The sequence below is a fragment of the Malania oleifera genome, chromosome 10 (genome assembly GCF_029873635.1).
Source record: "Malania oleifera isolate guangnan ecotype guangnan chromosome 10, ASM2987363v1, whole genome shotgun sequence".
Lineage (NCBI taxonomy): Eukaryota > Viridiplantae > Streptophyta > Magnoliopsida > Santalales > Ximeniaceae > Malania > Malania oleifera.
This window is the reverse complement of record NC_080426.1, coordinates 86,935,485-86,956,140: the sequence shown is the minus strand read 5'-3', so window position 1 is coordinate 86,956,140 and position 20,656 is coordinate 86,935,485. Positions and strand designations below refer to the sequence as shown.

Genomic DNA, 20,656 nt, shown 5'->3' with positions numbered 1-20,656 from the left:
GTCTTGTCATGAGCAGCCTGAAGCTTACCTTTCTAACTTCACCATCTCTTGAGTCTCTCTACATTACTGGTCACAATAAAAAATGCTGGCATTGAAGCAATCCTATACTAGACTAAAGAGAGCTGTCTTCAAACATGATAGCTAGTGTCACGAGAAAGGACCTCCACACAGGCTTTATGCTCCCGATGACCCAGAGGGAAAGCGAGAGTTCGGTGACCCACTTGTGAACAATCGGGAAGTTGGTAGGTATCACCTTAGTCCTACAAACTTGGGTGAGGAATTAGACTTTCTTTCCATCAACCAATGGAGAAACTGCCTTAGAGAGCAATGAGGATAACTTTTGGAGCCTATGCCAACGTCACCTTCAAAGGCATAGTCGTCGAGTTGATGACATAAGAACACCCTTTTCTTTTGAATCCGAGAGGAGAGAGTTAAAGAATGTGTCCATGGAGCCTCAACCAGAATCCAAAACAATAGTTTGTTCCATGAAGGTGACACTTGCTATGCTTTCTTGGGCAATATCCTCAGTTGCTTGTTTCATAGGAAAAGATGAATTGCTCACCTACAAGGGAGATGAAGCTTGAGCTTCCATGGTCTTGCCCCCTTTTTGAGGAAGCAAAGCTAGATCCTCCCAACCTATCACCCTCTAAGGAGGCAACTTGGGATCATCCATAGCTTGAAAGCATAAGACACAAAACCTAGAGAGGCTGGAGCTATGAAATAAAGGAAGAAAAAGGGTTTAAATAGCACAATGAAGCAAAAGTAGGAGAATGTGACAAACCCTAATCATTTAAACCCTCAAATTCACAAAGGACACAACCCACAAGCATATCAGACACAATGCATGGCATGTCATTTCAATCCAAGGGATTTGGCAGATTAGAGGGACACATGGTAGATCACGGCCACAAGATTTAGGTAATAGGTCGCCTAGGCAAGGCATAAAGGCATTCATCCAGGTGAGGCAAAAATCTACATCACCAAGCCCGAGGAGCTACAACTGACCATGTCCCAGTCGGCAACCAAGCGAAAAGAGTGAAGAATGTACCTCATTCGCCTAGGTGAATATAGCCTTGCCAATAAAATACAGCCGAAGCTAGCAGCGAGAGGTAAGGCAATAACTCTAGTAAGAAGTGCAAAATGCCGAATGCCACAGATAGTAGGGTGATCGTCGTTGGTGAATCCAGATTTTGCTATGCCTATTGGTAAAAGGTGTGTCATCAGCCAAATGTAACATATCATTCAAGGAAAAGCAAGAAACCAGCATGACGTCTTTCACCTCTAGCATGCAGTAAGATATATCGTCTGTCGCCCAAATTGCCTATAGAGTTGACCATAGGAACATTGCAAGAAAAGCTCACATGATAGAGGAAGAAAGAAGCAAAAGTCAACTAACAAAGAAGCACCAATAATTAGGTGGATTTCATGTATGCAATAGCACCTATTAGTAGGTTGGCGTATTAAAGATTGGTGTCACCTAAAAGTATATTTTGGGGATCTCTCGTAACTCCATGTTTGACTTGGACAAAGGGGGTTATAAATATGCATTTGATATATTTTAGAATGGTTTACTTTCAACCAATTTTGTACACGTAATAAAACTAGCCCAGTCGCAGGCCCAATGCCTCTTTATCCTTCTCCCCCCCCCCCCCCCCACTTTTTCTATCTTTGACCTACCTTTTCCATTTCTTTTCCCCCTTCCTCTAATCTATGTTTTTTCATCTCCCACCTTATACAACATTTCTAGATCCCCTTCTCACAATACCTATTCCATAGGATTCAACAGGGTATCCTTGTAAAATAGGGCATTTATCCCAGAACCTCTGATGGGGGCTAGCACAAAGAGTCCATTCCATCTGCACTCCTTCGTTTTTATAACTAATCACCAACTTCCACCCACATCATCAAAAGGTGTTTGGGCACTCGTTTGTCATAAATAGAATGTGAATGTGAATGAGATGAGACCTATTTTTGCCTTTGTGGAGTCACTAGATTCACTTAGACTCCTCCAATTCAGGTTTCTTGTTCACTAGGATTTCCCTGGTTTTAATCCTAAATGATTCATGGAAATTGTAGGAGGTGATGGTCCAAGCAAGGTTTTGGCCCTGCTTTAGACCTATAATTCAGAAACCAAAGAATTTTTAAAAAAGTAAAAATAAATTTATTTTTTGGGAAGTTGAATGTTAATGTGACATTCAAGTCAAATATATGATTATATACTTGGATAAAAATGATTATCCATTGTGTTTGCTGGTTATTGAGTTTGTTTTTGTTGATGTCTTATTATGTTGTTGTCTTAAGCTCCGTACATTTATGTATTTTAATATTAGTTTTGTCATATGTACTGGTGCTTGTAAAAATTGTAATTGAATGTGGAAGTTTCTTAACCCGAACTAAATGCAGAAATTCCATATATTTTTTCCTAATCTTTTAGAGGGGATCCGAAAGTGATTATATTTGAAAAAAATGGTTAAGACTGGAATCCAATAGCTGAAATTTGATGATACTTGAAACATACTTGTTTTTTAGGTTAGACTGCAGCCAATTGATGTAATATATTTTTTGCTTTGCTGTTATGTCTTTTCCTTATTTGTCTAAAATTTTGCAGCAAACATGGACTAGTTTTTGATGCTCCCAGATTGGACAGCTTTGAAAGCCATGGTCAGTCATCTTCTCGCGTGAAAGAAGTTGAACACAGAAGAGGCAAAGCTGCTATTGAAGATCAGAGAAATTTGGTATTGTCCAAGAGGGAGAAAGAGAGAAAAAGAAGAATGCCAACTGGCGGAACTACACAGAAAGGAAGAACAGGTCTCAGCCGAGCTCGAAGGACACGGGCAAGGGTTGGAAACAAACCTGCTAAAATATATGAAAATGAATCAGACAAAAGTTCTGCTTCTGATGATGATGCGGGGGAAAACAAAATGCAAAGAGGTGAGAGTGAATTCCCTGAAATGGAGCCAAGAAAAAGTTTAGAAACCAATGACAGTAAAATGATTGAAAACTCTGTATCGTCTCAAGGAAGAATGACAGCTGAAAATGAGATTGCCGAGGATACTCCTCTGGGAGAATGGCTTGATCAAGCTGGTGAAATCAAAGTGGAAGGAGAGTATGGCTGCGGAGACGGTGGGAGGCCTGAAAAGATGGAATCTTCTGTTGACCCGGTTCAAGCAATGTTAATAGACATGATACCAGGCCTCGGAGTGAACAATATTGAAACTAAAACAGATCCAATTCAACGTGAGAAGCGAGAGTTAGATCCCAGTGCAGAGCCTGGAAAGAAAAAGAAAGTAAGCTACAAGGATGTTGCGGGTGAGCTCCTCAAGGATTGGTAAAATCTTGTAGTATTGTGGATAGTCAGTTATTTTATCACTCAATAGGTGTGTATTAATGTTTTTGCATGGAGATAAAACTGTTCTATATATTCTGATCGGAACCATTCTTTGTGAATACCTGTGCTGAGAGTTCACCGTTTTGGGACATTAGAACTAACAGGGCTGTGGAAGAACATAATTGGAATGCTAGGCACTAAAAATGGGGTAATCCTGGCCTTGGAGAAAATGACACCAGCCTGGCCTGATATTTAAGTATTTTAACAATATTTATAATCTGTTAGTTGGCCTTTGACGACATGAGACGCTGCTTTAATAATTTAGGTATGTTATCGTGTCAACTGATTGATCTGAACCAGCTGGTCTAACTAGACTTGAGAGTTGAGTGTGAAATTTGATTTGAAATTTGATTACAAGTTTAATTTTCAATACATATTCTACTTAACTATTCTCAACTAAACTGAAAGTTTATTTTGTCAAAAAATTCAAACTCAGCGGGGGTGTTATAGACAATTTATAAGAATTTAGGGCGTGGTGTATCATATTCGGATAGGTAAGGGTACTGTTGGATTTTACCCTTATTTCTTTAGAGTTGTAATTGTTTGGGAACATAAAATTAGATTTTGGATTTTAATTTGTATGAATTATGTATAGAGTTTCTTTAAGTTCATTAAAATTTAAACTCAAGCGTTAAAATTCGTGGTTCTAAACATAGAATTTTGCAGAATTGAAAACAAGTAATTTAGAAATGGAAGATAAATAGTTATTGTGCATTTAAATAAACTCTTTATTTTTGTTACCTTTTTAATATAAATTTTGAAAAAAAAAATTAATTTTTTTTTGTTTTGGTAACTCTTCATTATTGAAAAAGGAGAAATATTTTTTGAGTTTTTTCTCGATTTATCCTTTTTCTAAAAAAAATACATATTAAATATTACCTTTCTTGGGAAAATAATTCTCGGAATTACCGTGATGTAATCTCGCTATTTGGAATAGCGAGATTTGTTACGTGTCATTTTGAAATTTTTTTTTTCAAAAAGGATATTATTTAATATATATATATATTTAAAAAATGATAATCAGGAAATAAATTCTTCTGCGTAATAAATCGAGAAATAAATTCTTTTAATATATTTTAAAAAAAAAAGATAAATTGGAAAATAATTTCTTTTGCCTAATAAATTCTTTTGCATATTAAATCGGGAAATAAATTATTTTATGGTAGTGAGATTTGTCACGTGTCATTCTGGGAATTCTATTAGAAGAATTTATTACTCCAATAATGCATAAAAATGGTTGGAATTATTTTTAAAATTTAATAAATATATACTATACAATATAATTTTTCTCCATGAGAATCATAGAATTAATTTTAATTAATATTTATCAAAATTATAGAAATATATATATGTGCTATATTTTTGTTTACATATATTATAAGTTATTATTTTTCAGTCGCAAATAAATTTATATCATATGTACATGTTCATAATATTATTGAAGTTTTTCATACATGCAATTTTTATAAATATTATATTATTCATATGAATTTATCAATAGTTGTCAATTATACTGAACAAATAATATAAGATAATATGTTAAATTGTGATATTATTGTTAAAACTAATCATTGAACTACATATAGATGACAATTAATCTTAGTAAAAACACATAAAAAAGTTACACCAAAATATTATTTATATTATATATTTTAATGGTAATATTTAATGAAATAGTAAAATTCAAATATGATTTTCCTAAGCACTTTTTTTTTTATTAATAATAAGGTTGTATTTATATTCAGTTTCATATTAAAATAATATATTGTTTTAATTTTGTATTATTATAATTGATCTTAATATTTGAATTATCTTATAATCATTTTTTTAATATTTGAATTATCTTATAATCATTATATATTATGAAAGAGCAAATAATATTTGAATTATCTTACGTAGAAGAATTTGTTACGTAGAAGATTTATTTTTCGATTTATTATTTTTTAAAAAAAATATATTAAAAAAATTTATTTTCTGACTTATTACGCAGAAAAATTTATTTTCCGATTTAGCTTTTAAAAAAAATATATGTTAAATAATATTTTTTTGGGAAAATAATTTTTGAAATGATACGTGGCAAAGTAGCGACATTATGTCAGGATCATTTCGGGAATTATTTTTCTAAAATGGGTATTATTTAATATATTTTAAAAAAAAATGATAAATCGGTAAAAAACTCACATTTTTCATGGGCTGCCAAGTTTTCGAGGAAGAAAATGACTCCAAATAGGTAGAGACTGGTCAAAACTGCATGTGAACACTATGATATTATGTGTAAGTGGCAGGAAACTGCAAGTGTCAGGAGTGATGTTTCCTTTTGTTTTGGTCAGTAGGTGCCTCACAGGGTGCGAGTTTTGAGTGGTCCGCGTATGAACCCGTCAAAAGCCGCCCTATTTTTGTCTAACGGCTCCCTCTTCATGCCATTTTAATTGCAGCTATATTAAATTGGCAGAGACAAGTATTGAAGAAAGCCCGTGAATATAATTTGAGGAAACAGAGACACGGTAGATAGAGAAATTTGAGGGAAAAAGAGACAACAAAGAGAGAGATGGGAATATATAGACAAAGAAAAGAAGAGAAAGAAGAAAGAACAGAACATGTAAGAGAGAAAGATTCAAAAGTTATGAGTTGTTTCTTGGTTTATCATTATTTTAAAATAATATATTAAATAATACCCTATTTGATAAATTATTTCTCGGAATGACGTTCACGTAATCTCACTGCTTGGTCTAGTAAGATTTGTTTAAATATCGCTACACTAAGCAGCGAAACTTGTCACGGGTAGGGTTTCGGTGGTGACGCGTGGCATTATCTTCCTGCAAATCTCGCTGGACGAAACAACGAGTTTTGCTTCGAAAATAATTTGTGAGCTGACGCGTGATGAATCTCCCTGAATCAAGCAGCGAGATTTGCTTTGACCCTTCAACAGCCCTTTCTCCTTCACTTTTGTGTGTGAACAGAAAGCAGAGGCTATGCAGACAGACACAGAGAGACAAAGAGAACTACAGGTGACTGTTGCTGAGGGCAGAAGGCAGATTGTAGAGGTCGGGCGTATATATTTTAACTTTTCAAAATAAATGAGCAAATAGTATATATTTTAACTTTTCCCATCTCCTCCGTTTATATAGGTACTTCTCAACGTTCACGAGGACCGTTCGGTGAGCAACAGTAACCTGGCACATGTTCGGCCTCTGCAATCTGCCCTTTGCCCTCAGCAACAGTCACTTGCAGTTCTCTCCATCTCTCTGCATCTATTGGGGTAGCCTTTGCTCTCTATCCGTGCACAAAAGTGAAGGAGAAAGGGTTGTTGAAGGGCCGAAGCAATCTTGTTGCTTGGTTTATCGAGATTTGCCACGCGTCAGCTCACAGATTATTTTTGAAACAAAACTCACTATTTCATCCAGCAAGATTTGCAGGAAGACAATGCCATGCGTCACCATCGAAGCCTTACCCGTGACAAATCTAACTGGACCAAGCAGTGAGATTATGTGAGCATCATTCTGGGAAATATTTTCCCAAATAGGATTATTTAATATACCATTTCAAAATAATGATAAACTAGAAAAAAAAACTCCAAAAGTTATCATGTGAAGGAGAAGGAGAGATGACCGTAAATAGGAGAGAGACAAAGCGAGACGCAGCTACACATGATGCTAAAAGATTTTAGACTTGGGAACCAAAATCCTTGTTAATGACATGCATGTTTTTGTTTCTATCCATTAAGGTAAAAAGTGTTGCTTTTAGAATTAATAGTAGCATTTTTGTAGTAGGAGTTATTTAAAAAAAAATTGTACAGTTTATGTAACCTTTTTTTAGGGCTCACCATGCAAATAGACTTATGTTTGATTCTTCTCACCTAAAACAAATGTTAGCCTACTCAGCTTGAAAAGTTTTCTTTTAGATGTTGGAGTCAAATGACCTTTCTAAATAATATATTTAGGTTCTTCACATGTTTAGGCAATCTCTTATATAAAGTTGTATATTTTCTATTATGCAGAAATCCTCACTAGGTACCACTGGGAATTCAACGAAACATAAAATGTATAAAGTATATGACTAAATTAAACATTAGAAGTGTAGTTTGATACATCCCAAAAAAATATGAGGGGAAAGAAGGTAAAATCAAAATTTAGATATGTTTTTGCATCAAATAGTATTATTGTTTTCAATTCCTAACCTTTTAACATGAAATGGTTGTCACTGTGCTCATTGATATGCATCATTTGAATATTTGATTGCATTTAACATTATGCCATTATGAATTAGTACCGATCACGTGTTCGTTTCTTTCTTTAAATAATTTTCATTGAGGATTAAGGAAAGTTATCATTATTTTTATGGCAAATGGACAAGACTTGGGTTAAAAAAAAAAAAAACAGATTGACAACTGTGTAGACACCTCAATTTTAATCAGACCTTTCTGAGGAGACCTCATGTCAAAACCTTCCCACATGGCTGTGGACCCCACACATCTTTATAGGTCCCACATGGTTGTGGATCCCACACATCTTTGTAGGTCCCACACTGATTGTGGACCCCACACATTCTTGTAGGTCCCACACTGGTTGTGGACTCCACACATTCTTGTAGGTCCCATGGTGTTCGTGGACCCCGCACATCCTTGTAGGTCCCACACTACTTGTGGACCCCGCACATCCTTGTAGGTCCCACACTGCATGTGAACCCTGCACATCCTTGTAGGTCCTACATTATTTGTGGACGCCACACATCCTTGTAGGTCCCACACTGCTTGTGGGCCCCACATCTCTTGGTACGCTAGTGCGAATTCCTACATCCGATGCACGTTACCCCATTTGGTACGCTAACTCGGATTCCTACATCCGATGCGCGTTACCCCCTCTAATACGCTAGCTTGAATTCCTACATCCGATGCACGTTACCCCCTCTGGTACGCTAGCTCGGATCCCTACGTCCGATGCACGTTACCTCTTTTGGCATGCTTACACCTGCTAGCTCGGGTTCCTGTAACTCTCAAATGGCTTGTGGACTCCGTATGGTGTGTGGGCCCCACACATCTCCGATGAGCTCTGCACAGCTTCTAAAATCCTCATATTATTATTATTATTATTATTATTATTATTATTATTATTATTATTATTATTATTATTTATTTTAATTTATCAAATGCAAGCATACTTTGTCCCCCCATCATCACTCACCACATGTCATGTTTCCTCCCTTTATCATTCTTCCCATACTATATTCCCTTCATCATTCTTCATCCCATACTTTGTCCCCCCATCATCACTCACCACATGTTATGTTTCCTCTCTTTATCATTCTTCCCATACTATATTCCCCTCATCATTCTTCATCCCATACTTTGTTCCCCCCATCATCACTCACCACATGTCATGTTATCTCTTTTTACCATTCTTCCCATGCTAATTTCCCTTCATCATTCTTCCCCCCATACTTGGTTCCCCCCATCATCACTCCCTTATGTCTTCTTTCCTATGCTTGCCCCAAGCTAAGCCTATAAATAGCCCTCTCATTCCAAGCACAAAGGGAGGAGGGTTCTTAGTGGTGGTAAGGAGAAGATTTCAAATATTGAAGTTTTCTATTATAAGTTTGTGAAGCTAGTTTTTTTTGAGTGACGATCAAGAGGTCAACTGATCTCGCTTCCTACCGGTGCTGAGTCACCCTATTTGAGGAAGGCACTCCGTAGTGCCTCGAGTTAGAGCTCAAGAACAACTCTTGGGAAGACGCTGTAGAGTGGCCCTAGTAGACTCACCAATAGGAAAAGAAGACTGGAGTAGAGGAAAACGAAAGAAGATCAGGCGGTCGACTGATCCCGTTTCCTACCGGTGCCGAGTCACCCCGTCCGAAGAAGGTACTCCGTAGTGCCTCGAGTCAGAGCTCAAGAACAACCATCGGGAAGACATTGTAGATTAACCCCTGTAGATTCACAGACAGGAAAGGAAGATTGGAGGAGAAAAAGACGATAGGTAAAACCAATGAACTTTCTCTTCCTATGTTACATCTCCGCCCCCTTTCCCGAACCGGCCTCTGCTGGTTTATTTGATTTTATTTCATTTTTTATTTTATTTTAAATAGCTTCTTTTTAACCCATAAAAAAAAAAAAAAAAAAAGGAAACTTCATAAAAGACACAAAAATTTAGAAAAATTCTCAAAGAAAATTCAAAAATTTTTAAGGCTTTGAAACTTATTTACATTTGAAAACTTTTGAAGAAAATCCAAGAAAGTTTCCAACATGTTTGGCAAAGGTTAGATTTGTTTCCTTACATTCAAAATTTTCAAAAATACATTCTAAAGTTATATCTTTAAAACTATGATTTTCATGATTCTTGTCTAAAATTCGGTTGTATTCGGAAGAACATTGGAAAACCCCGAAAGATCATGGGTCTCGACCAAGACCTTAAACTGGTTTTTTGACTCACTCGAAAAATAAGCAGCTCGGAAGCTATCCCAAGTATAGGAGTTCTGTCGTGTAATATTAAGCCCAAGGGATAGATCGTCTCTTCAGGGAATGCGTTTAATCTCAGATTTTACGTTCTTCCAATCGAAATTAAAAAGGTACTGAACTCAGTTCAGATTCGGGTTTTTCAAGAGTTGTTCAATTTTACGTTTGCCGAATTAAATGACACGTAATTTAAAAACCCTAAAACTAACATGCACTAAATAAAAGAAAACAAGAATAGAAACCCTACGTCTACTTAAGGAAACATTGGGACATGTACTAATTAAAAATAGAAACTACAAATAAGGAATTAAAACACACTAGAATATAAACTCTAATCTACCTAAGGAAACATTAAAGCACGTGTCAATTAAAGAAGGAAACTTTGAATATAAATTTAAAACACGCAAAGGAAACTTAACTAGATATGAATACACACAAAAAAAACGAACCTTTAACAAGAAGAACCTTGAATTAAAACTAAATTATTAATGAATTAAACGAAAACAAGACACGATAAAAACACAGACTTTAATAAAAACCAACCCTAAACTAAATCAAGTTTCGAAAAATAAAAATTAAATCTTGAAAAGATGACTATTCTAATTTCGTTAAAAACAAAACACTTCCTTTTTTTTTCTTTTCGTATTTTATTTTATTTTATTTTATTTTTTAAGAAACAAAATCAAAATCTAAAGTAAGCGAAAATAAATAAAACAGGACTAATTTAAATGCCTTAGATCTAATACTAACTTTAATTAAGAACAATAAGAGTAAACAAAAAATTACACTTCACTAAAAAAATTAAGTCCCTTAACAAATACTCAAATCCCAAGTCTCAAATAAACTTAAACAAATAAAAAAAACACATCATTCATTGCAACTTCAAAAAAAAAAACAGCAAAGAAAAGAAAAGATGAGAGTGAGAGAGAGATAGCTCTGAGGATGGAGAACTCTGCTGTGCCGTGGACTGGTGGAGAATGCTGCAGAGCTGGTGTTGGCTCCTGCAAGGACCTTGAGGGCTGCTGTGTTGCTGGTATAGCAGCAGGGGAGCTGCTGTGCTGCTGGTATAGCAGCAGGAACAAGGAGGCCGAGGCTGCTGTGCGGTGGAGTTGCTGGCTGTGTAGAGGGATGAGGAGGAGGCTTGCTGTGTGGGTGTGTCACGGGTTGCAGCAGAGGGGCTGCTGGTGTGCTGGCCGAAGGGAGTTGCAAAGGGAAGATGGAGAATAGAAAATAAAGAGAGCTGTAAGAGAGAAAGAAAAAACAGGGGAAGAGAATGAGAGTTTGAGGGAGAGAAAGTAAAGGGAAGAGAAGAGAGCAAGATGAAAAAAAACAAAGCCAACTAAAGAAGAAGAAGAAGAAGAAGAGGAAGATTAGAGGAGAGCTTGGTGCTCAGGGCATAGCTGGGAAAGAGGAGAAGAGAAGAATAAATAGAGATTGGGGAAGAAAGCCCTAGACCTGGATAGGAGACCCGTCCCATTTAGAGGACCCGGATAGGAGACCCGAGAGGAAGATTAGAGGAGAGCTTGGTGCTCAGGGCACAACTGGGAAAGAGGAGAAGAGAAGAATAAATAGAGATTGGGGAAGAAAGCTCTAGACCTGGATAGGAGACTCGACCCATTTAGAGGACCCGAATTATTATATATTTTTTGTTCTCTATTCATTGCAAATTCTGCTCTTCTGAAGCCCGTATCTCACAAAACTCAAAACACGAAAGTTGTAGATGATCCTTTCCTCTTTCTCTAGAAATTTTAATCGTCTCGATCGAAGCTTGGGCGGAAAAGTTATACATAAAATACGAACAGGTGTCGGTTTTGATTCCCGGGAATTTTCCTGCGACAAAAAATTACCAAAACTTCATAAATAGTGCAATAAAGTTCAAGAATGATGATTTTGGCACTTTATTAAAATATTGGACAATTTTGGACATTTAATTAAAAATATAAACCGTAAAGCCCGGGTTAAGCGTCCAATTACGCAGTTTTGACGCATAATCACACCCCCCAACTAACGTTTTGCTAGTCTCTAGCAAATGACGTGAATGAATTTCAGGGCTGTGTCTACAACTACATACTCCAGTAATCATGAAATAAACGCACATGCGACAATATTATACCACTTCACATACAAACATAACTGAACTTCACACAAGCTCGTTCATATTCAATGCACACGACTCCAAAGCACGTCACTCATGCAAGTTTCATCATTTATATGTGATTTGAGAGTAGTGTACTCACATAGAGTTAATCAGTGGCACATTCAGAGTTAATGCAATCATATAAGTTCAAGTATAAACAGGTAAACTCTCGAGGTGTGTGTGATGTGTGTGACTCAATACACCTAGGACGCAAGTGGACACCTACAGAACGGTCGCTTTGACTCGGCCTAACTGGTATACCCTAAAAAAACTCAAAGAAAATGGGTTCACTCATCATATGTGAGGAGGAGTGTCGCGATCAAACATCCCACATATTAAAAGGAACAAAGCTAAGTATATGGAGTGGACTAGTCTGGAAAGGATCTAACCTATTTATGAGGTGTCGGGTCCTTCACCCTAGCATCTTCTCACCTACTCGCCATATCCAACTGAAACCACCCTAGATCAACTTACTCACAAACTTATCGTGAATACAACTGAGGCATTAACCGGTTGAAGCATCTTCATACGTGGAAAATATGTGTCGTCCTTGACTTTTTGTGATATGTATTTGGGCCGGCATTGACATTTCATTTCATGCACATGTGTATTGCTTATTCTTTATTTCTGCTCATTCTTTATTTTCTGTCTTTTCTTGAGCAATAAGGACAATATTAACACTTCTTTTGTAATCTTCATACCATCAATGGGAATTGAGCTCGAATAGGAGTTCATGAATTAAGTCTATCTCTAGGGGTGGCTAAGCCTTCACATCTTGAGTAGGCTACAAGACCTAGGTTTCTATCTCCCCACTAGGTGTCACCTCTAGGCTAGCAAATCAAAAATAAAGACTAGTGTACAAGGAATCATCCAAAAAAAATAGAATTGAGTTCTGTGAACTCTGATTTAATATTAACGCTCAAAAGGACGATAAATAACTCAAGGATATCTCACAAGGTGTCATAGTCGCCACGGGTGTTCTCTCAATGTTCACAGGAAACCCTAAGTGCAATGAATCACATGAATGTGTTTATTCAGCCTCGTGAGATGCATGTAGATACAGGAAATTATATAGTCAAATTAACACGAATGTACTACCAATCGATTCTTCATGGAGTCATAAGATCATATAGAGAGAAACTACGCATGATTGACTTAAGTGTGTCATTCTTAAGTTATATGCAAGTATGCGAAAGGTATGAGTCAGTGTTAAGCATGACATAATGCAATGTAATTTATCAGTGCTCCTCCTTTCTTTCTCTCTCTTTTGATTTTTTTGTTCTTTTGTTTTTTTTTTAATTTTTTTTAAAACCCAGTACGTGTACGTGCACAGTGTCACATGCGAATGCTCATCCCCCCCAACTAAAGTGGAACATTGACCTCAATGTGAAAGCGTAGGGGAAATAGAAAATACTGTGCACGGGAAAAGTAAGGCGTACCTGAGTGGCGAAATAATGGAAAACAAAGATCGAACTACGAGAAAATAGACCTAAAAACTAACTAAAATAAAATAAGATAAAATAAAAGGACAAGAATGAAAATAAAAACATCACAATTGTCTTGGTGGAGGCTCTGGAGGAATTTCGTCTGGTGGCCGCAGGTATATAAATTGCAATGGCAGTTCTCCAAATTTGAGCCGCCAAAATCGATCAATCTTCAAACCCGCACGAAAATCAACCCCAGATAAATTAATGCATGTCAAAATACCAAACAAAATGTGTGCAGGTCGACCCTCTTGTGTTGACAAGAAAGGGTCTTTATTCAGCATCGTTTTCAGGAAATTTGCTTCTTTACGAACTAATGTGTGATAGGAAGTTATCGGAATAATTACCTGCAGTTCTTCAGAAGCATTAACATTAAAGGTTTTACCTAGTTCTTTGAAAATTATATGCCCACCAGATCGGTCACCCTCTTTATCGGGTGTACACATCATCATACCACTGCAAGATTCTGCGTCCACATTAGACTCCTTAACTTCTGATTCAGGAAGGAGTGACGGTTTCATGGTTTCTGAGCTCGGAGCATGAGGTACCACAGGTTGGTACTTCGTATGAGTATCAGTCTCATCATCAACTAAATGCTCCGCTTGTGGCCCCGTTTCCTCTAATTTTTCTTTGACCTCTTCTGGTTCAGTCATGACTTCTAGTGCTGGGACAACTAGTTGTTCGACGATGAGCATTTCAGATTGGGGGTCGTCTTTCTCACTACTGAAGGTGATGGTGGCCTCTGCTGTCTGAAGAGAAACATCATGTATTTTTTGTTGCGGTTGCTGGTACTCTTGAGAACTAGGCTGAAGTTCTGCGAGTGTTTCCTCGTTTTCTAAGATGTCCAATTGTGTGCTTATCGCTTTAATGGTATCCCACAATTCATTATTATGATCGACTTGAGTTTGCATGAATTGTTGGAGCATGTTCGCCATCTGTGTTATGCTATCCTCCAAAAATTCTAATGGCATACAGCTCTGAGGGATCTGTTGTGGCTGGTAATGAGGCGGAGGAATATCTGGGTATTCTGGTGGTTCATATGCATCATCACCACTAATTGTGCTGATAGGGTGTGCAGTCATGGGTGCCTGAGTGTATCGTGTATTGCACTGTGGGACATTGTTAACTAAGTAATCAAAGAATGATAATACCTGATCTGGATCCTCGCTGACGGGCTCTTCATTAGACATAGTCTGGACAAAATACTTGCAATCAGGGGTAAGAGCAGTATAAAAATAATCAGCTAACTTCCATGAGTCAAACCCATGATGTGGACAAGTGCTTAGTAGATCCTTGAATCGCTCCCAGCAAGCCCTAAATGTCTCGTCATCCTGCTGCACAAAATTAAGAATCTGTTCCTGCAAAAATTGAGTTTTCTGTGAGGGACAAAATGCATGCAGAAATTCACGCTCCATATCAGTCCAATTAGTGATAGAGTGAGGTCTCAAGGAATGAAACCAAATCAGTGCCCTATCCTGCAAAGTAGTAAGAAATAAATTTAGTCTAGTAGATTTGTCAGCTCTAGCATGAGAGAAAAACATGTTGCAGGTTAATTCAAACTCTGCTAAGTGCTGATATGGGCACTCAGATTCCGTCCCATAGAACTCGGGCAGCAGTGACGTCCTCTCGCGCTGCATCATGAAATTAAGCTCATCATAAGACAAAATAGTAGAAGAGGATGCAGTGGCATATTCAAGCTGCATGAAATCCATTATCGTGCGCGGTGCAGGTGCAGCCATTTTTCAAAACTCAAAATTTTTTCTTTTTTTGTTTTCTGATTTTTTTTTCTTTTTCTTAAAACTAATAAAGATGACGGGAAAAACGCAAATTTCAGACTAAGACCGACATTCCCCGGCAACGGCACCAAAAACTTGACTCACTCGAAAAATGAGCAGCTCGGAAGCTATTCCAAGTATAGGAGTTCTATCGTGTAATATTAAGCCCAAGGGATAGATCGTCTCCTCAGGGAATGCGTTTAATCTCAGATTTTACGTTCTTCCAATCGAAATTAAAAAGGTACTGAACTCAGTTCAGATTCGGGTTTTTCAAGAGTTGTTCAATTTTACGTTTGCCGAATTAAATGATATGTAATTTAAAAACCCTAAAACTAACATGCACTAAATAAAAGAAAACAAGAATAGAAACCCTACGTCTACTTAAGGAAACATTGGGACATATACTAATTAAAAATAGAAACTACAAATAAGGAATTAAAACATACTAGAATATAAACTCTAATCTACCTAAGGAAACATTAAAGCACGTGTCAATTAAAGAAGGAAACTTTGAATATAAATTTAAAACACGCAAAGGAAACTTAACTAGATATGAATACACACAAAAAAAACGAACCTTTAACAAGAAGAACCTTGAATTAAAACTAAATTATTAATGAATTAAACGAAAACAAGACACGATAAAAACACAGACTTTAATAAAAACCGACCCTAAACTAAATCAAGTTTCGAAAAATAAAAATTAAATCTTGAAAAGATGACTATTCTAATTTCGTTAAAAACAAAACACTTCCTTTTTTTTCTTTTTGTATTTTATTTTATTTTATTTTATTTTTTAAGAAACAAAATCAAAATCTAAAGTAAGCAAAAATAAATAAAACAGGACTAATTTAAATGCCTTAGATCTAATACTAACTTTAATTAAGAACAATAAGAGTAAACAAAAAATTACACTTCACTAAAAAAATTAAGTCCCTTAACAAATACTCAAATCCCAAGTCTCAAATAAACTTAAACAAATAAAAAAAACACATCATTCATTGTAACTTAAAAAAAAAAAACAGCAAAGAAAAGAAAAGATGAGAGTGAGAGAGAGATAGCTCTGAGGATGGAGAACTCTGCTGTGCCGTGGACTGGTGGAGAATGCTGCAGAGCTGGTGTTGGCTCCTGCAAGGACCTTGAGGGCTGCTGTGTTGCTGGTATAGCAGCAGGGGAGCTGCTGTGCTGCTGGTATAGCAGCAGGAACAAGGAGGCCGAGGCTGCTGTGTGGTGGAGTTGCTGGCTGTGTAGAGGGCTGAGGAGGAGGCTTGCTGTGTGGGTGTGTCACGGGTTGCAGCAGAGGAGAAAGCTCTAGACCCGGATAGGAGACCCAACCCATTTAGAGGACCCGAATTATTATATTTTTTTTGTTCTCTATTCATTGCAAATTCTGCTCTTTTGGAGCCCGTATCTCACAGAACTCAAAACATGAAAGTTGTAGATGATCCTTTCCTCTTTCTCTAGAAATTTTAATCGTCTCGATCGAAGCTCGGACGGAAAAGTTATACATAAAATACGAACAGGTGTCGGTTTTGATTCTCGGGAATTTTCCTGCGACAAAAAATTACCAAAACTTCATAAATAGTGCAATAAAGTTCAAGAATGATGATTTTGGCACTTTATTAAAATATTGGATAATTTTGGATATTTAATTAAAAATATAAACCGTAAAGCCCGGGTTAAGCGTCCAATTACGCAGTTTTGACGCATAATCATTTTTCCCCCAAACTGGTCAACATTTGACCGGCTCACCATTCCCGAACTGGTTCACCCCGTTTTTCTCCATTTCACTTGTATATTATTGTTGTATCCATAAAATTCACAAAAATCACGAAATTTTCAAAAATTCCAAAAATATTTTCACATTTTGATTTCAACTGACTTCATTTGTGTTATTTTGAAAGTTCGGGAAAAATCACAAAAATCATTTTCATACTTAGGAAAAATCACAAAAATATCTTTTTAGGCACAAGAAAAAATCATTCCAATCTCGAACAAATTTCAAAAGCCTCCCGAAATAGTATTTTTGATACTTTAAAAAAAAACCTATAGATTTCAAAATCCCCGGGAGCGTATTTTGTATCCTATTTTCGATTTTCCTTCCCGATGATTGCGACCAAGAGTATTGGCTCTTTGGGGTATTGGATTGCCCCAGTTCTGAGGGAATACCTATATAGTATTTTCATTTTTTTTGACTTTTGAAAGGGAGTAATCTTTACAGGCTTATTACATTTATTTCAGGAAAATTCTTTATTAATCTGGTCCCGCTCGTAAGAACGGACGTGTAGGGGGTGCTAATACCTTCCCCTTGCGTAACCATACTATCGAGCTCGACTTTGGTGACGCAGACTGATTCTACCCCTAACAGGGTAGCAATCAAATGTTCTAACCATACTTCAAAAGGTTAGTGGTAACTCCACTACACATCGTTTTCCACGAAAATTCACATTTTCAAAATACACATTCATCTTTCCCAGTTCGCAAGCTGAACCCATTTTTAAAGCAGAGATTGGTTCTTTGGGCCGGGTCCGGGACGTCGCGACAGCTTAGTGACTCCACTGGGGACACTTGAGAGTTGAGCCAGTGATTAATTAAGAATTATCCCGATCTAAAATCTAAATAAGCCTTTTTGATTACTCCCTTTCATTTTTGTACAAATTTGGTTGCATATACATGAATAATTGTGAATGCCTTGCTTGATTTGATTCGTGAATAAACATGTGTTTGGTTCTGTTTGTTTTTTCTAAGCATGTGATTAGCAGTACCTTGGATGAGCATAGTGTTTTATTTCCCTTACTATTTTATTAAGCATGTGTTCTGAATAATGGATGGATGTGGGGGTAGGGGGTGTAGGATTAAATGGTTAAACTCACATGCTCTCACAGCTCTACACCCGGGCTTTCCCAGCTAGGATTAGAAAGGAGTGTAATAGTGCCAGTTCCCATGTGGCATGACCTATGGGGACCCGCGAACCACTCCGCTTTACTCTGGATGGGGTAGACCTTGCTCCCACCATAGAGGAATACACATCACTATTGCATCTGGCCAAACTACCGACGCCCTACAAAACGTACTTGCCCGCTCGAACATCTATCATCAAGGATTTGTTCAAGGTCACCGAGGTTAAGGTCCAGAATCTAAGAGACTCGAAGGTCACTTGGGAACACCTGAAAGAGTTGATGGAGAAGGAAGGAAAGGAAGAAGCCCAACTGCATCTACTGGCATTAGCCATCTGCGGCCTGCTTATCTTCTCGAAGGAACTGGGAATCATCGATCATGCCACCATTGCCTTTGTAGCACAAGTAAAGAAAAGGGTGAATCCAGTCTATGGTATTCTGGCCGAAACGTTCCGATCTCTTAACAGATGCCGAATTAGGAGACATGCTCGTTTGACCTGCTATGTGCCATTGCCTTATGTGTGGATGATGAGCCATTGGCCATGCATCCAGGGATTCTTTCACGCTTCTTTCTCAACAATCAGAATACCTTTAGTGGAGTTCGAAGTAGCTCGTTGGGAGGAACACGCCGGCAGGACTAAATGGAAAGACAGACTACAGAATCTAGTCAGCAAGGGGATTGTATGGCAGGCACCGTGGATCGACCAACCCAAAGTGGTATACAGATGTGGAAACCTTCCTTGGGTCCCACTGCTAGGTCCCTGGGGTGGAATATCCTACGCACCACTTATGTTCCGAAGGCAAGTAGGCGCAATACAGTTAGTACCCATGACCCATGGACTGGCAGACGCTCGGTTCACATATGAAGATAATGATAGCAAAAGGAAGATGCGGGAATTTTTTCTATCATGGAGGCATGTGTACATAGCCGAAGCAACCGGTCAGAACTCGGGAGTCCAGGAGAGTTATAAGCTATAGAAACGTGATAAGGTGAACACTATATTCCTGTGCGAGGGAAAAACTCTAACTGACAAGAAACGGCCGAGAGAAACCATGTATCCATCTGAAAGAATGACCTCCAGAGAACAGTTTCCAAAACAAGGTCCGGTAGATCCTCAACTTGAACCAAGCAAGCGATCGAAGATTCAGGGCTCACCGTCAAAGAAAGCATGGACAGTTTTGAGAAAGGAGAAACAGAGACTTCAAAAAGGTGCTTGATCAAATGGTCCAACAACTGAGGGAGTCAAAAGTAGAAATTGAGGAAAAATCTCAGTACATACAAGACCTAGAAAAGCGGTATGACAAACAGAGATACCATTTCAACAAAGTGCTTGAAAAGATGGAGCCTTGTGTAAGCAAGGCCAACTACTGGGAAGCCCAGTACAAAGCACTGAAACAGAAGGTAGACAGTGCGGCTCTCACAAAGTCAGAACCTACCCCAGAAGATTCAAGCTGCCTCATCGGGAGCGGACCAAGAAATCAGGATCTAACACCTGTGTAGACTAGTTGGAAATTTTATGTGTTTCTCACTAAAAAATGTATGAAAATTTGAAATGAAATGATAAGGTTTTTTTCGGAACCTCAGCTAAAGCACATAGGACTACATGATTGCACCTTTTTCATTCATACTCATAAACATCCATTACATGGATTTGTTCTGATGGATGCTGTTTTTCATGATAGGGAGGCGAAAACAAGCCTGACGTGACTGTAGACACCCTATTTTTGCCCTAATCGAATAGAACAAAGAAGTCTCTTCTCATTATATTATTATTATTACCTTATTATTATTATTATTATTATTATTATTATTATTATTACTTTTTGTATTATTACTCTATTTTTATTAGTATTATTATTATTATTATTATTTTACTGAAAATATCTTTATTATTTTTATTTTTACCATAATTATTTATTATTATTTACTATTAATAGTATTATTATTATTATTATTATTATTATTATTATTATTATTATTATTATCTTATGGATATTTATATTATTATGATAATTATTATTATTATTATTTCCTTTTTCATTATTACCATAAGAATAAAAGCATAAAAAAAATAGAAAAAAAATAATAAATTCAAAAAGGGAAGTTTGGTTTTAGGGTTTTTCAATTTTTTTTATATATATGGGCAATGTGGCACACTGCCATCAGGAGGGCGCACAGCCACAGCCGGAGCTAGAAATAAAAAAATCCCCTACTTCTTCTTTTCTTTCCGAGCCCCTCATCTCCGGCCACCTTACTTCTAGCAACCACCACCGCACCCAGCCATCTCTCCATCTGCTCCCCGGCTACCTCCACCCAAGCGCGGCCAAAGCAAGCTCATAGGCCGCAGCAATCACCCCACGATCCCATCTTCACCTTCATAGACCCCACACGGCCACCAGCACAGTGTCGCCATATCTCAACTCTGCCACTCGCGTCGCTGCCGTAGGCGCCGTCTCCACCATCCTCCGCAACCATCTACCAGCCCCAGCTTCACCAAGACCTCCTCCCCAAGCTCTTCAGCCGAGAATC

General features: G+C 37.4%; 2 protein-coding genes across 2 annotated transcripts in view; both read left to right on the top strand.

The window, feature by feature from the left end:
• Positions 1 to 3,447, top strand: part of LOC131165470 (DNA ligase 4) — a 106,994-nt gene extending 103,547 nt beyond the window's left edge. The window contains exon 26 of the mRNA XM_058123321.1: positions 2,609 to 3,447. Coding sequence (XP_057979304.1) covers positions 2,609 to 3,332 — 724 coding nt within the window. The 3' untranslated portion in view covers positions 3,333 to 3,447. The remainder of the gene's footprint in view (positions 1 to 2,608) is intronic.
• Positions 3,448 to 18,186: 14,739 nt separating this feature from the next.
• LOC131166767 (uncharacterized) lies at positions 18,187 to 19,104 on the top strand. The gene has a single exon (XM_058125338.1). It carries the CDS (start codon positions 18,187 to 18,189, stop codon positions 19,102 to 19,104), a length of 918 nt encoding a protein of 305 aa, XP_057981321.1.
• The last annotated feature ends 1,552 nt before the right edge of the window (positions 19,105 to 20,656 follow it).

Coding starts and splice junctions, on each gene's coding strand:
- LOC131166767 (XM_058125338.1), top strand. CDS start 18,187: ATGGGGACCCGCGAACCACTCCGCTTTACTCTGGATGGGGTAGACCTT.